We start from the raw sequence: 18,193 nt of genomic DNA on the forward strand, positions 1-18,193 counted from the left end.
ATTTTGATTGTGAGAATCACAATGTGATTTTTGCTGTTTCTTGCTCCAATGCATTTTCTAAAGTTTTTCGGAATCACTTGTCATGTTTTGTGATTTTGCATGCGTCATTAGATGTTGATAACCTCTAGCAACTTTGATAGGCAATCTCGTGGGGAAAAAGATGTTATTTTATTCTAGGTATGTATATAAATGTGTAGCATGTGTATAGAATGTGCATCAAAGAATCATTCATTTACAGAATTTTTTCTTCTCGAACTCGTTGTGATTCTCATCGTTGCTTCTCTCCGAACCGAAGTATTCATTTGCAATTCAATGTGATCAACCGTATCGGTGTTTTTCTAAACGTATATGTCATTTTCCAGTATTTTGTTCGAGGTTTGTGATGATGCTTGTTGCTGCGTGTCTTCTAGCCGCATGTCACGTTTCCGCTTCATTTTCCGTGGATCCTTGCATCAGAGTTTTTTTTGCCTTCTGTCTTAGCTGTTCAGATCAATCGTTTTCAAGTAGAAATTATAGATACATACATATTTAAATAAATAAAAAGTTGCTCGTTTAAATGGAGTATATATATTCGTTATTCTTTATTGTTAAGAAGTGAGATGCTTAATAAGCTATTTCAATTGAGTTAAGAAATTCTGGCATGAATTCAAGTTCTCCTTCCTTTTAAGCTTGGTTGTAGCGGTAGCTACAATCTAGGAAGAGACGGTCAAGTCCCATAGTAAAAAATTAATATCCCAAAACTCCTAAAAATGGTGTCAGATGGAAATAAAAAGCCCACCATTGGAACTGTCTTGGCCGAAGCCCCTATAAATGAATTTTACAGTTCCTTGGCCTGAACAACAAGAAAAATCCATTGGCTTGAAAAACAAGGAAAGTGGCTGTAGCCAGAATACTCTGCATCCAAACTGTTGTTTTTCTTTCCATTTTTCTCTACTGCTAGCGGGGCACTGAAACATCAGAGATAGCTGTTTAATGGATTATTTTAATGGAAATTGCTACGCCTATGCTCTTTTGTGAATAAAAAATTGAAACAAAATGAATTTTGACGATTTTTTTATTTTTGTGCGGTTATAATTGATGTCATATGTGTATACTGTAACTATAAATTACGCAAAAAGTAATACATTAAAGTCTCATACATTTATAGGATTTTTATTCTTCTGGGATTCATTTTGAATCTGTATTAATTCCCTTGGAATCAAGGATTTGTGTTGCTGGTTATCACTTGAGTTTTAGCTGCAGATCTTGTTTGCACTTCCTTTTTGTATATTTTCGTGCATTACCTCCAACTTTGGAATGTTCCATTGCCTGGACTATCTGAAATGTCAAAAAAAAAGTGATTGACTTAATCATCGTTTTATTCTTTAGTTTCAGTCATAGGGTGGACAATTATTAATGTCAGTTTAATTGAGAAATTCTGTCGTAAATTCAATTCTTCCTTCCTGCTTGTCCTTTACAGATCATGACTATAATGGTAGCTAAAATCTAGTAAGAGACAAATTTGTCCCATAGTGATAAAAAGTTGCCCAAAACCCTAAAAACCATGTCAGATCAAAACATAAGGCACACCATTGGACTGCCTTTGCCGAAACCCTTATAAAAATAGTTAAAGTCCCTTAGCTTGAATAACAGGAAAAACTCATTGGCTTGAAAACAAGAAAAGTGGGTGCAACAACAATATTTCTGTGTCGAAAATATCTGTTTTCCATTTTTTTACCACTATTAGTTGTACAGTGGAACATCGTAGAGAGCTGTTTTAATGGCTCATTTTAAATCAAATTGCTATGCCTATATGCTTTTATAATTAACAGAAAATAACAGATAAATAAAATTAACTGTTAACGAAAAACTATATTTTCGTATACAGAATGATGAATGACGCCAAAACTTTAGGTTATAAGCATAAATGACTTAAAAAGTAAAATCTAGTTATGATTACAATGACATCAGTATTATCAGGATATGACAATATGATTTCTTGGGTGTTAAATGGACTAAAATTATTATATAAAATGCGTTGAAATTTTGGGGTTTTAAGAACAATTCTATTTTTTGAATTTAAACTAGAAAAATACCAGAAAATTTTAAAATAAATTTATCTATTTTTAAGTTCTTAGTTAAAAATCTCGAAAACTATTATCTAAAATGCAAAACTATTTACTGTTTCTTAAAAAAATTCTGCTTTTTGAATTAAAACAAGAAAAATATCCAAAACTTTAAATAAACTTTATTTTATTTTAATTCTCAGTTTAGAATCTCTGAAGTTATTATGTACACTTTAAATATTTATAGTGTCTTTCTTGTTAGTGTGTTATTTATTAGTGTCTTACAGTGTTTTTCTGTTTTTTGAATTGAAACTATTAAAACACCTGAAAATTTTTATATTTTCATTATATTTTAGTTTGTAAGTTGTATCAAAGAAAAAACTATAGCCCATACTAACTACAATGTTAAATAGCTACAATGTATGAAATTGCAACACACACTTATATTTCAACAAAACGATATTACATAATATTTCAGTATCTTCAGATCTACTAACTTGTCATATTTGCCGAATAAAATCCTTAGCCAATCGATTTTTTGCAACTGATAAAAACGGCTAATATTTACGCTTATGATTCATATTACATAGTTTTGGTTTATGCTCGTTGTTTCTTTTATATTAATTATGATTTTCTTAAGCCTATTTTTTGGAATAAGGAAATCTGGACTGGAACTATTTCACAATTTTATCCTTTTTAGGAAGTTTGAATCAGTTTCTCCGGTCTAAATATCTTGAGGTGAAAAGTGACACCGAATTTACAGTCGCCCATTACACGGGCAAAGTAACTTACACAACCGATGATTTTATCGTCAAGAATAGGGACTTTATACCTCAGGAAATCATTGAACTCCTCAGGTTTTCTGGGAATGCTGTTATTTCTACAGTTTTCAAAACTAAGGTAACCAAAACTGGGCATGTTACAACTGCTGTCACGTTCCAAGAAAAGACATTGATCAGAGTAAGTGTTGTTCTTTGTATCTGAAACGTTGATAATTTTTCTGTCAAAAATGGTGGAAAAGGTGCATGCTAAGAAAAACCCAATCAGGGTCTTCAAGTTATGAAACAAAAAACAAGCTTTTTTAATTGAAAGTAAGGAGCGACATTAAAACTTAAAATGAACAGAAATTACTCCGTATATGAAAAGGGCTTTTCCTCCTCAACGCCCCGCTTTTTACGCTAAAGTTTGACTCTTTCTCTTAACTCTACATTTTAAAACAGTAAAAAATTTTAGCGTAAAGAGCGGGGCGTTGAGGAGGAAAAGCCCCTTTCATATACGGAGTAAGTTCTGTTCGTTTTAAGTTTTAATGTCGCTCTTTACTTTCATTTTAAAAAACTAGTTTTTTTGTTTAATTTCTGGACGCTTTTGAATTAATGCATTTTTATCTTGGCTCTCCGCGCATAAATAATTAAAACGAAATTTGCATATTAATTTTTTGGGCTTTTTCATAGTTTTAATCGGAAGATTTTGAGAAAAAAGGAGCAAGAGAGGAGAACCCTCCAATTTTTTCATTTCTTAAAAAGGCAACTATAACTTTTAATTTTTTACGAACGTTTTCATAAGAAAAAAAATAAGTAACTTACGAATTAAGGTACGTAGTGAACTTCTATATTCTTATGTTTTTATTGCTTATATGAGGGGGCTCAACCCTCGTCGATACCTCACCCTTTACACTAAAGCTTAAATTTTGTCCCAATTCTTTAAGAATGACCCCTGAATCACAAAGGCCGTAGAATAAATAGCTGAAAATGCTAAAAATACTTTAGCGTAAAGAGCGAGGTATTACGAGGAGGTAAGCCCCTCATATGCGTAATAATTTCTGCTCGTTTTAAGTTTTAATGCTGCTCCTCACTTTCAGTAGAAAAAACTTGTCATGTTTTTTTTTTCATTGTTTTTTTTTTTAAATAATGCTAGAAAATTCTGCGCCCCCTCCATTGAAAGTCTCTTCCCCCATGAGAAGTTCCTCCATAGAAAGATCCTCCCACGTGAACCCCCCTCAAATCTCCCCCCAAACCAAAAATATTCCCCTGAAAACGTCTGTACACTTCCCAGTAACCATTACTATATATAAACACAGGTCAAAGTTTATAACTTGCAGCCCCTCTCACGGGGACTGCGGCGGAGTAAGTCGTCCCCAAAGACATAGTTATTAGGTTTTTTGACTATGGTGAATAAAATGACTATCTCAGAATTTTGATCCGGTGACTTTGTGGAAAAAATGAGCGTGGGAGGGGGCCTAGGTGCCCTCCAATTTTTTGGTCACTTAAAAAGGGTACTAGAACTTTTGATTTTCGTTAGAATGAGCCCTTCCGCGACATTCTAGGACCAATGAGTCGATACGATCACCCTGGGAAAAAAAAAACAAAAAAACAAAAACAAATAAACACGCATCCGTGATTTGTCTTGTGGCAAAAAATGCGAAATTCTACATTTTTGTAGATAGGGGCTTGAAACTTCTACAATAAGGTTCTCTGATACGCTGAATCTGATGGTGTGATTTTCGTTAAGATCGTATGACTTTTAGGGGGTATTTCCCCCTATTTTCTAAATTCAGGCACATTTTCTCAGGCTCGTAACTTTTGACGGGTAAGACTAAAATTGATGAAACTTATATATTTAAAACAGCATTAAAATGCGTTTCTTTTGATGTAACTATTGGCATCAAAATTCCATTTTTTAGAGTTTTGGTTACTGTTGAGCCGGGTCGCTCCTTACTACAGTTCGTTACCACGAACTGTTTGATGAAACATAATTGTATTAGAAACAATTTTTTTGAATCGGGTCCAGTATCCTTAATGTATAGAGAACAGAAAAAATTCAATTTTTTCGTTTATATTAGTTAAGTGGAAATTTAAAAAAAAACTTATATATAAATTATAAATTAGAAAAATTAGAATTACAAATTAGGAAAAATCGGTAACTCAACTTTTCATGAAAAAAAATACCTTAGGCAGTTACGCAGTTTTTAGTACTGGCAGGTCCCAAATAAATAACTAATAAAAAAACTGGGTATGAAAAATCAGTGAAAAAAAAAAAAAATAAAAGCATAAGACACCAAACAGTTTAAGAATCTAAAGCTTTCCTTTGAACGTGTAGTTGTGTTTGGGAATCAACAGTTGCTGATGTTTTAATTTTCAAGGCAGAAATGCGTTGTCAGATTTAATGAATAAGTTATGCTTATTAAATTGGACGGCACAAAGTGGCAACAATTACAAAGTCTGGCATTGCCCTAAACTCTGCATAAATTTGAAGATATAAACACAAAAAATCTAAGAAAATTGTTGTATTCAGTAATATGAAATTCACATTCCAGATAAGGCAAAAAACCGCCTGGTTTTGATGCAAGCAAAAAGCAAAAGCGAAGTAGCATTTAGGAATGAATAGAACTTTGGTACTGTAAATTTACAAAAAATAATTGAGAAATCAAAGTGAATATTTCTTTCTTTTTTATAAAACCTGTCTTTCCAAATCTTTTTTCAGTAGAAAATTTTCGGGTTTTTGATGGGAGCATATATATGGATGAGATAGTGACCTAATTTTAAAGGATAAAGCTGGTACTGGCTTAATATTGAGCTTGTAATATAATTAAAGTGCAATATGTCACACGGTTGAGCATACACCAAAATCCTTTATTTAAAAGAGTAGAAAAAAATATTTACACGAAACAAGTATAGTACAATCTAAATCAGCATGGAGTAAAATCGGACGAGGAGCCAGTGTTCACCCCACTCTCGGAAATTTCTCCATGAGAAACTCCCTCCGTGAAAAATGCCCCCGTAAAATTCCCCTCCCCATAAAAATACCCCTCTCCCCTGGAAAATTACTCCCACACAGAGACTTTACACCCAGAACCCCTCCCCCCCTCGAGCATGCAATATTCCCCCACATGCAAAATTGAGCCACCAAAGAGAAAGTACAAAATAGGTAGCCTATCTCAAAATGTCGATCAGATTTCCCAAGGGGCTACCAAGCAGCAGATATTAAAACAGATTTAGGACAGGGGCTCCAACCACTAGGACAGTTTGTCTCCAACCACTTTCGACTTATAAGAAAAAGACTAGAGCTCGTGGTTTCTCATCAAATGAGTATCCTCCAGATTTTCTAAGACAATACGACGGAGGTTGGGATGTGGAGGGGGCAGCCCCCTCTTGTAAGGACTAAATTCTTTTCATTTTGACGTTTAATGTTACTCTTTTCTTCGCTGGACCAGAACAGCATAGACCAGAAATATTACCAGAAATCAAAAGGGATTAACTATCAATTTCTACCTCCAAACCCTTTCTTAGAACTAATCCTGTATGTAACTGAAGGCTCAATGAGAGTTAAGATGTTTTGGTATTAGAGTACCTTCTTTGAGGCATCTGTCCCCTTCATAGCAACAAAACAATAAGAAAAGTCTACTGTACAGGTTTAAAGGTTTAAAGATATTGTCAAGTTAGTCTTTTCAAAATGTTTTTGAAGACGTTTCAAGACATTTTTCGAGGTATTTTTCTTCAAGACGTTTTTCTTCAAGACGTTTTTCTTCAGGGCATTTTTCTTCAAGACGTTTAACAAGACGTTTTAAGACGTTTTTCAAGTTTCTTTAGGATATTTTCTCAAGAGGTTTTTACACGATTGTTATTCCTCGAGCCGTTTTACAAGTTGTTTTTCAAGTTTCAGCTGTGGTTAGTGCTGGTCCATGAAACTTATGTTTAACTTGCTGCTTTTAAAAACTTCATATTGTTTGAAATTTCAGGAGTAGCTTATACTGGTGTATGCCACTTATGTTTATCTTGTTGCTTCTTAAAATTTTTTTTTTCAAATTTTAGAAACGGTTAATGCTGATCTGTACGATCTAGGTTTATCTTGTTTGCTTTTTCAAATTTAAGCAGTGGCTTATGCTGGTCTATGAACCCTAAGTTTGTCTTACCGCTTCTTCAAATTCCAGATTTTTTCAAATTTCTACAGTGGTGAATGCTGGTCTATGAAACCTAAGTTTATCTTGCTGCTTTTTAAAACTTCATATTTTTTTTAAATTTCAGCAGTTGCTGGTGCATGCAATCTATACACATATGTTTATTTTGTTGATTTTTGAAATTTTAGATTTTTTTCAAATTTTAGAAGTAATTAATGCTGGTCTATACAACCTGGGTTTATCGTGTTGCTTTTTCGAATTTCAGATTTTTTTTTCAAATTTCAGCAGCGGTTAATGCTGGTCGATACTACCTAGGTTAATCTTTTTTGCTTTTTCAACTTTAAGCAGTGGTTTATGTTGGTCTATGGACCCTAAGTTTATCTTGCCGTTTCTTCAAATTCCAGATTTTTCCAAATTTGTGCAGCGGTTAATGCCGGTGTATGCAATCTAGGTTCATCTTGTTCCTTTTCCAAATTTTAGATTTTCAAACTTCAGCTCTGGTTATCACTGGCACAACCTAGCATTACCTGATTTTATCTTGTTGCTTCTCAAAATCTCAGATTTATTCAATTTCCAGCAGTGGTTAGTGCTGGTCTATGCAACCTAGGTTTATCATGCTACTTTTCGATATTTCAGATTTTTTTTTAATTTCAGCAGTGGTCAATGTGGGTCCATGAAACCTAATTTTATCTTTTTGTTTCTCAAAATTTCAGATTTTATCATATTTCAGCTGTGGTTAGTGCTGCTCTGTACACCCTAGGCTTATATTGTTATAATTTCAGATTTTTTAAAAATTTCACCAGTGATTAATGCTGGTCTATGCAGCCTAGGTTAATCTTGTTACTTTTTCGAATTTCAGATTTTGTTCAAATTTTAGCAGTGGTTAAAGCTGGTCTATGCAACCTAGGTTTATTTTGTTGATTTTTAAATTTTTGATTTTTTCTATTTTCAGTGATGGTTAATACTGGTCTATCATACCTATTTTTATCTTTTTACTTTTTAAAACTTCAAAGTTTTTAAAATATCAGCAGTGGCCAATGCTGGTCTATCCAACCTGGGTTTATCTTGTTGCTTTTTTGAATGTCACATTTTTTCTAATTTCAACGGTTAATTCTGATCTATTCAAGCTATGCTTATCTTGTTTCTTTTTCAAATTTCAGATTTTTCTTTTTACTTGGCTTTTAACATAGGTTAGGTTTAATACTTTTAAGCTATGTTAGTTTGGGTTAAGCTGGTGTACCATCTTAACCCAAACTAACCTAACTTAAAGCATTAAACTTAGTGCATTCATTAAACCACTATTGCCTATGCATTCACCACTATTGAAATTTTAAAAAATTTGAAATGCCAACAGGATAAACCTAGGTTGCCTAGACTATAATTAACCACTGTTGAAATTTTTAATAAAATTCAAAATTTTAAAAACAGCAAGATAAACCTAGATTGCTTGGTCCAGCAGTAACCACAGGGAAATTTGGAACAATCTGAAATTTGAAAAAACAACAAGATGGACATAGTTTGCATAGACCAGAGTTAACCACTGCAGAAATGTGAAACAATGTTGAATTTGAAAAAGCAGCAGGATAAACCTGAGTTTCAGAGACCAGCATTAACCTTCACTTAAATTTGGAAAAGTAACAAGATAAACCTAGGTTCTGTAGACCAGCATTAATCACTGCTGAAATTTATAAAAAAAAATCTAGAACTTGAAAAAAGAAACAAGATAAACCTAGGTTGCACAGACGAGCATTAAACAAAGCTGAAATTTGAAAAAATTTAAATTTGAAAAAGCAAAAGGAAAAACATTGGTTTTCATCCATCAATATAAACGACTGCTGAAATTTGAAAACATTAAATATGAAAAAACATCAAGATAAACCTATGTTTCATAGACCAGCATTAATCACTGCCAAAATTGGAAATAAACTGAAATTTTAATAAACAACAAGATAAACTTAGGATGCAGAGACCAGCATAAACCTGCGCTGGAATTTGGAAAAGCAACAAGATAGACCTATGTTGCATAGACCAGAAATAACCACTGGTTAAGTTTGAAAAAATTGAAGTTTTAAAAAACAACAAGATATACCTAAGTTTGATTGACCAGCATCAACTACTGCTTAAATTTGGAAAACATCTCGGAAAATGTCTTGAGGAAAAAGATCTTGAAAAAACATCTTAAGACGCGTCCTGTAGAAAAAAATCTTGAAAAACGTCTTGAAACGTCTCAAAAAAAGTCTTGAAGAAAATATCTTGAAGAAAAACATCTTGAAGAAAAAATTTAGAAAAATGACTTGATATGTCTTGGTAAACGTCTCGAAGGAAAATGTCTTGAAGAAAAGCATCTTGGAGAAAAATATCTTGAAGTAAAACGTATTGAAGAAAAAAACCTTGAAAAATGTCTTGAAGAAAAACATCTTGGAGAAAAATGTCTCTAAGTAGAACGTATTGAAGAAAAAAACCTTGAAAAATGTCTTTAAACTTCTTGAAAAACCCCATGAAAATTATGTGGTGGGTTGGTGGGGGCTCTTCGCCCCCCCCCCAATCCCCCCACGCGTGTAAGTCGTTACGCGCCATATTCCGATCTATACCTCATTATTCTAATGATTGCCCTTGAGCTTTGTTGATGGTGATTGCTAATCGAACATTCCCTGTGTCCCCGTCGTCGTTTATATATCCCCCTGTGCCCCCGGCGTCCCCATTGTCGTTGTTTCCCTGTGTCCCGGTCGTCATTTGTGTCCCGGTGTCCCAGTCTGTAATTTCTCTTTGAGTGTCGCGGTCGTCATTTATATTCCCTGTGTCCCGGTGTCCCGGTCGTCATTTGTGTTCCGGTGTCAGGGGAGCGCGAAGCGCCCCCACCAACTAGGTGTTGGGGTGGGGTGTCTAGATCCATATATATATATATATATATATATATATATATATATATATATATATACTAGCTGTTGGGGTGGCGCTTCGCGCCACCCCAACACCTAGTTGGTGGGGGCGCTTCGCGCCCCCCCCAAGCCCCCCCGCGCGCGTAAGTCGTTACGCGCCATATTAGTTACGCGCCATTGTAGTTGTGTCCCTATGTCCCACCTGTGAATATAGATAGATATATATATATATATATATATATATATATATATATATATATATATATATATATATATATATATATATATATATATATATATATATATATATATATATATATATATATATATATATATATATATATATATATATATATATATATATATATGTTTTTAACTACGTAAAACTTGCGAATATACAACATTCTTTGCTGTCCCATTGTCTGTGCATATAAATAGATTGTCAGGTTTACCGACTCTTGAACATGCAACATATAATGGTCCATGGGAAAACAATCCGTATTCAGATCTATACCTCATGATTCTAATGATTGCCCTTGAGCTTTGTTGATGGTGATTGCTAATCGACCATTCCCTGAGTCGCCATCGTCATTTATATATCCCCCTGTGCACCCCGGCGTCCCCTTTGTAGTTATGTCCCTGTGTCCCGGTCGTCATTTATATTCCCTGTGTCCCGGTCGTCATTTGTGTCCCGGTGTTCCAGTTTTTTTTAGTTTTTTACCTTTTTTTAGTTTTTTTTAGTTTTTTTAGTTTTTTAGCTTTTTTAGTTTTTTTATTAGTTTTTATTTTTTTTTGCAGTTTTTGCCTTTTTTTATTTTTTTCAGTTTTTTTTAGTTATTAGATTTTTACCTTTTTTTAGTTTTTTTTAGTTTTTTAGCTTTTTTAGTTTTTTTTGTAGTTTTTACCTTTTTTAGTTTTTTTCTTCTTTTGTATTAGTGTGAAATAATTCAGACGTCATATGCGGACAAACATGACGTCACCTGATCCATCCACAGATCCACACACAGACAACTTATTTATATATATATATATATATATATATATATATATATATATATATATATATATATATATGTATATATATTGTGATTCCTCGGCACGCTTTCTGTTCTTACTTTCTCTATCAGCCGCAAGCCTGTTTTCTTGCTGTTCTTGTGATTCCTCGGCACGCTTTCTTTTCTTACTTTCTCTATCAGCCGCAAGTTTTTTGGCATAGACTCTTTTAGCAGCTTCCTCGGCTGTTGCCATTGTAGGTTCTTCAGTCATTTTACAATTAAACATTTTTCCGTCCACGATCTTCTTACAATTAAAAATTTGTCTTTTGAGCAGCTTCCTCGGCTGTTGCCATTGTAGGTTCTTCAGTCAATTTACAATTAAACATTTTTCCGTCCACGATCTTCTTACAATTAAAAATTTGTCTTTGAACGATTTTCTTAAATACCTTTAATGACGTCATCGTCATAACAAACATGACGACAACTAACTTCATGACGACATGACGACAAGGTTTTGATGCTACTGTTTACATTTATTTTTCCCTTGTTCTAAAACATGAATTGAAGCATATAGTATTAAAGAAGTATCTAAACTATAATATAATTTTTTTTCAAAGCTTAAAACTGACACGCTTTTGTCGGCTTTATCAATGTATAACTATCTTTTACCTATATTGTAGATTAATATTTAAAAAAAAAATATTAAAGGTTAATTATATAAAATACCATTTCAGCGCTTCAACACAGTGTCGAAAGGTAAATTTTCTCAAGCCCGCCAGCTTCTTACTCAAAATCAAGTTCTTCGTCATTCACTTATTGAGGTGCTACAACGCCTAGTCTCTGGTAGCTGTCACTATGTTCGTTGTATTCGTCCTAATTCTAAGGCATCTCCTGATCTCTTCGACCGAGAAATGGTTCTTCACCAAGTCAAAGCAATGGGATTTTTAGATACAATTAAGCTTCGGCAACGTGGATTTTCGTGTCGTATCAATTTTAAGGAATTTCTCAGAAGGTATGTACATTTGTTATTTTTTAAGCCCTCAAAAAGGTGACTCTAAGAATCCCAAACATGGCTAGCCCTGGTTAGACTTCTTCCCAATGATTTAATAAATTATACACTGGGCGAAGAGGCTGTTTGCTCGTGGTTTTGCCCTATGACTGCTTTTAGTTTTAGATTGCTTTACCCCCAAAAAAAGTTAGTATCTCACGCTTCTTTCGAAAATGGATTCAAAGTGGAAAAGAGTTTATTAATTGGAAGTTTTTCCACTAGTTGCTTTTGAAGGGGTCTAGTTTCTCCTTAGGGGCTTAAAAAACTACCTGTAACAGGGCGTTAGTGCCTCCAGATCAATGACTATTCAAATTAGTTTATCTAAATGAAACGTTTTTCATTTTTCAGAATTTTTTTTTTCTCTAGGTGTCAAACAAGATGGTATAGTATCTTATAAGTAGCATCCCCTCCATGGGTTTAAGCATGTCCATATGGGTGTAAAAAAGAAGATACTAGCCCCTCAAGACGCTGTTACCTGGGTCTTACGCAATACTATAGCGCACATGTAAGGGTATAGTACACCTGAATGTTGCATAATAGAGAAACCTTCACGGCCCGCTAAATAAGGATTCCTATGCTTGTTACGTTAAAAGACTTGTTAGAGTCTGAAAGGCAAGTAGGGAATCTCCAGTTGTAACTGAGGGGGGCACATACGTGGGTGTTACGTAATGATAGAGCACACGTGGGATGTGACTTAATAAATTTAAAAGATTTTATTTTTCTACAGGAACTTATTTTTTCTTTCAAAGTGCTTTTTTCTTCGAAATTTCGTTTAATAGAAAAGGTTTTTTGATATTTCATTTTCTTTCTAGACGGTTCTTAGGGAAACTTTTTGATCTATAGATTTTTTAGTCCGTATTCGAAAGGATTCGAAAGGGATTCCCTCTTAATGGAATTGATCGCGAGACAGGTGGACTAAAAAAGCCTATCTAATATTATTATTCGAACAATTCTTTCTACATGATAACCTGTTCCACACACGGAGGAATCCCTACTCATTCGCAAGTTTACAACTCTTTCGACCTGGAAGCGCACAAGCCTTTCAATACTATTCTGTTAGATGCACCTGCATGTTACAGTGTTATTAATTTTCTAAAGTGAACTAGACATGTTAAGTTAGCTATTGAATCAGTGAGATGTTGCAGAGCATTGACTTAAGATATTTCATTGCGAAAATGATTACATATTAAAGATTCGTCCTGGAACAAGAAATCTATAGAATGAAGGCTTTTGTACATAGAAATTTTATTAGTAAAAAGACATTATAAAATCAAGAAATCACAGAAAGTGGGAACTAAAGTGCATCAAATGAAAATACAAAACGTGAAAAACGCTAATAAAGTATAAAATTTAACCAAAAAGAACCTTGATTTGCAGAAAGGCAGGGGTACATAGCAACCAATTTCAGGAAGAGGGTTGGAGGGTTTTTATTAGAGGTAAATTTAATTACAGAGGTAAATTAAAATTTTGAGGGTTCTTAATGAAAATGCATCGTTTCTATTGCTCCATTAGATGCATCTGCAAGAAAAAAGAGACACAATTTTGCATTTGGTCGTATCTCAGAGGTTTTAAAGAAAATACCACGTTTCTTTGAGCCAAGACTATGAATATTTAACGTTACCATGACAATAAATTGTTGGCCCACTTCCTAGTAACCAATTCCAGTGGGGAGGGTTGTTATTAGAGATTATTTATGGGCGCTCCGAAAAGCAGATGAAAATTTACTAGATGTTTTCCAGAGAAATTGCCTACGGATTGTTCTGGGTACCCGGCTGACTGACCGTATTTCAAACAGTAGGTTGTACAAAAAGTGTGGTTCAATCCCGCTTTCTGGGGCTATAATGAAAGAAAGGTTGAGATGGCTAGGCCACGTTCTACGGATGAAGGATGACAGATTACCGAAGATTGTCCTTTTTGGCCAACCGTCTGGGGCTACACGGAAAGCAGGTGAACCAATTATGAACAATAGAGGATTCTCGTTATATCACGCAAAATTTAGATAATTTAGTTATAGGTGTTTGATAAAATCAGAAGGGTTTTTGATAATACCACACAGGATTTGGTAATGCCTGATAATATTTTGATAGTAACTCTCACGGTTTTGATAGAACCCCTCTAGCTCTTGAAAATTACTTGAAAAATTTAATTAATGCACGAAAATATTCTCATAATACCTCACAAGACTTTGACAATACAAGAAATTTTCTTATAATATACACATGATTTGGTAATATCACTAAAGACTTTTATAGTATCATTTAAGGTTCAGATAATATTTGATAAACACGATTTTGATTGCAATATGTTAAGCTTCGTTAATGGGTAACATGATTTTGATTGCATCGTATTAGATTATGGTAATAGCAGTCACGTTTTGATTGTTGGTGAAATTATTTTGTTAATAACTTGCGAGATTATGATAATACCATGTTGGATTTTGCTAGTAACTTGCATGATTCTAATAGTACCGTTTTCGGTTTTGAAATTGTCATAGAGGACTATTATAATATCAGTCATGATTTTGATAATCAGAACTGTGGAATTTTGGGGGTGGGAGGCTGAGAGAAGTGGGAACCGAAACCAGAATTGGAACAGGGAAAGGTATGACTGGAATTGAAAGCGGTGTAATCGTGGAATCAACAACAAAAGTGAGAGAAAAGGAACTGACGCAACCAGAGCCAAATTTGGAGCCTGGATCTGAGTGGGCATAGTTAGAACTGGAATCGTTGAACCGGGGTGAAAGCCAGCAGAATCGGAGTGGAACCGTTGTAACCGTGGGTCAGAAGCGGGGGAAGCAGAATTGATTATTACTTTATTAAAAAATCTAAAAATTTCTCAGGAATGATGAAGGGTGCCAGAGGGACACTCATAGTTTTGCGCGTTTTTCACATAGTTTGGCACAGATGGTTTTCTTGCAAAAACCTAAACCAATGGATTTAATGCATGATTTTTAGCAAGGGAATATCAAGAAAATGTTTTGGGAATGACGAAGGGGTGCTAGAAGTTGCCAAAAGTTCAGTCATAGTCTGGCAAGGTGGTGTGAATTGAGATGGTGTTTCATGGAGGGTTGGCTTGCGAAAACATGAAACAATGGATTTAATGCTCGATTTTTAACAAGAAAATATCATGAAAATAGCAATGATAATATGCATCATCGGGATGTCATGGGATAGCTATAAATATGGTTAGACTATGACTGGTAATGGATAGCTAGTCATAGTCTGACAGAGTTGTGTGAATTGAGATGGTCCATCATGGAGGGTTGGCTTGCAAAAACTATAAAACTTTTTAATAAGAAAATTTCTGAATAATGTCTTAGGATTTATGAGGGTGTGCTAGAGGGTGCCAGAGGATCAGTCCTAGTGTGGCATGATGGTGTGAACTGAATTGGCGTATCATGGAGGGTTGATTTGTGAAAATATGAAACGATGGATTTAATGCATGAGTTTTAACAAAATTTATCCTGAAAATATCTAAGAAATGTTAATTTGTATCACCAGGATGCCATGGGCCAGCCACATATTGTCATGGTGGCGTGAGTTGTGTGGACTAACATGTTCTACAGCTTATAGTTAAGTTGGTAAGTATTCAAAGAATCTTTCAGTGGTGGGGGGGCTGAAATCTAACATCCAGTCAAAGAACTGAGAGATTTTCATTAAGACCTCTCAGAAATAATTCTTAATATGGTTTGAATTTATCTCTTATAACAACAACCCCCTTCTGAAATTGCTTTTTTAGGGTGGAACAGCCACATATGGTTATGATTGTGTTTATTTGCAAAGCCTTGGCTCAAAGAAACATAGTATTTCCATGAAAGCCTCTCAGAAATAACTCTTAATATGGTTTAAATTTAAATCTAATAACAAACCCCCTCTGTAATTACTTGCTAGCGGTTGGGCCAGCCAAATATTGTCACGATGGTGCGAATTTTCATAGTACTGGCTCAAAGAAACTTGTCATTTTCATTAAGATCTATCAGAAATAACTATTAATATGACTTGGATTTATCTCCAATAACAAGCCCCCCCCCTCTGGAATGGCTTTCTACAGAGTGGGCCATTTACTTATTGTCACGATGGCGTGAATATCCATAGTCTTGGTCCAAAGAAATTTGGTATTTTCCTTAAGAACTCTCTATAATAACTCTTAATACGGATTAAATTTAGTTCTAATAACAATCTCCTTCTCCGGAACTGGTTGCTAAGGGGTGGGCCAAACACATATCGTCACAGTGGCGTGAAATATGCATACTCATGGCTCAGGGAAACGTGACATTTTTATTTAAACCTCTCAGGAATAACCGAATGCAAACTTGTGTCTTTTTTCTTGCAGGTGCGTCTAATGGAGGAATAAAAACGATGCATTTTCATTAAGACATCTCAGAAATACCTATTAATATGCTTAAATTCATCTCTGATAACAATCCTCAACCCCTCCCCCTGGAACTGGTTACTACTTCTCCCAGCCTTTCTGTAACTCATTGTTCTTTTTGCTTATATTTTATCCTTTATAAGCTTTTCTCATGTTTTGTGTTTTTGTTTGTTGTGTTTTAATCGCATTTTTCATTGATTCCGTGATTTTATAATGTTTCTTTATTAATCAAATTTGTGTGTGCAAAAGCCTTCATTCTTTAGAATTCTTTTTCCAGGACATGTCTTCAATACGTAATTATTTATGCAATGAAATATCTAAAGCCAACGCTATGTAACGTCTTAAAATTAATAATTAATTAATTAATCTGAAAATTAATAACATTAAAACATGCAGGTGCATCTGAATGAGAAAAAGTCAATGGTGTCGGGTTACTTGTGCACTCTCATGTGGAAAGGGTTGGAAAAATTCTGACCATTTAATCGTTCTAGAAGGTTGACAGGGAATTCCCCCTGCCTGAAATAGGTTATCATGTAGAAAGTATTATCCGAATAATAATATTAGAAAGGCTTTCATAGATCACCTGTCTATTCCTTAATACCATTGAGGGGGAATCCCTTTCGAATCCCAATGTGGACAAAAGATCTTTAGATTATAAAGATTCCCTGAAAAAACCGCATTGAAATAAAAAGAAAATCTTTTATAGTATTATGTAACAACAAACGCGTGTATTGTCATTACGTAACACCCCACGTTTGCACCCTCATCAGTTACAATAGGAGATCTCCCAAGGGTCACTGATATCTGGCATGTCAGGCGACATTGCATCATCCTTAACACAAGTCAACATTCTACTACTACATAATATCCAAAGAAATCTTGAAACGTCTTTAAAAACGTCTTGTCAGTAAAATTGGTTGACAGCCCCCCTCCCCGATAGAATGGGGTGCTGGGGCGTCGTTGGAATCGTTTGTTAGGGCCCTGCTGAAATTGGTTGCTAGGGACCCTGTCGGATTTTACTGCTAGGGGTCTCGTTGGAATTGGTTGGAAGAGCCCACGTTGGAATTGACTGCTAGGGCCCTTTTGGAATTGGATGCCAAGGGCCCCATTGGAATTTTTTCCTATGGGTTTGGTGAAACTGGATGCAAAAGCCCCCTGTGGACTCGGATGCTAACACCCCGTAGGAATTCACTGCGCCCCTCCCCGTTGTAATTGCTTGCGAGGTGCCCCATAGGAATTGACTGCTAGAGTTCTCCGTTGGAATTAGTTGCTAGGATCTCCCGATGGAATTGACTGCTAGGCCTCTCCCCATGAAATTGGTTGCTAGGGGCCCCCGTTGGAAATGGTTTCTAGGGGCCCATTGGAATTAACTGCTAGGACCCGCAGTGAAATTAGATGCTAAAAAAAAAAAAACACTCTTTTATATGTAACATTTGAATAACTAAACAAAACCGGGTTTTTGGCAGGAAGAAAAGCCAAGTAAACTGATGTCTAGTTGCATATCGGACCCAATGTATTTGGCAGCCTGGTGCAATGAAATTTTTCATTAAGAGAATTGATCTGTTACTGCTTTATAGCAGCAGAAGTTAAATTGACAGTGTTCGATACTTCTAACTTTTGAAGCTCTTGTTTTAAAGTAGTAAAATCTGTAACTACTTTTAAATGACCGTATACTTTTATTTTCAGATACCAGTTTTTAGCTTTCGATTTTGACGAGACTGTAGATGTTACACCTGACAATTGCCGCCTGCTTCTCATAAGACTGAAAATTGATGGATGGGCCATTGGAAAAACAAAAGTTTTCCTGAAGTATTTTGCAGAAGAATATCTTTCAAGGTGAGTGAAAAATCTATGTCAATTCTGAGTTTTTATAAAGCTTATATTCAATTTTTTTTTATTTATGTGAAAGGTCTTTGTTGAAACTTTCAGGGAATGCCAAGGGGGATATTCATCTAAATCAA

The 18,193-nt window shown here is 34.8% G+C and overlaps 1 protein-coding gene across 3 annotated transcripts in view; it reads left to right on the forward strand.

The window, feature by feature from the left end:
- Positions 1-18,193, forward strand: part of LOC136033973 (neither inactivation nor afterpotential protein C-like) — a 203,825-nt gene that overhangs the window by 99,525 nt on the left and 86,107 nt on the right. For all 3 annotated transcript variants that reach the window (XM_065715002.1, XM_065715004.1, XM_065715003.1), the window contains 3 exons: positions 2,746-3,005; positions 11,548-11,825; positions 17,919-18,068. In XM_065715002.1, the coding sequence (XP_065571074.1) occupies positions 2,746-3,005; positions 11,548-11,825; positions 17,919-18,068 (688 nt within the window). The remainder of the gene's footprint in view (positions 1-2,745; positions 3,006-11,547; positions 11,826-17,918; positions 18,069-18,193) is intronic.

Source organism: Artemia franciscana, chromosome 12, assembly GCF_032884065.1.
Source record: "Artemia franciscana chromosome 12, ASM3288406v1, whole genome shotgun sequence".
Taxonomy (NCBI): Eukaryota; Metazoa; Arthropoda; class Branchiopoda; order Anostraca; family Artemiidae; genus Artemia; species Artemia franciscana.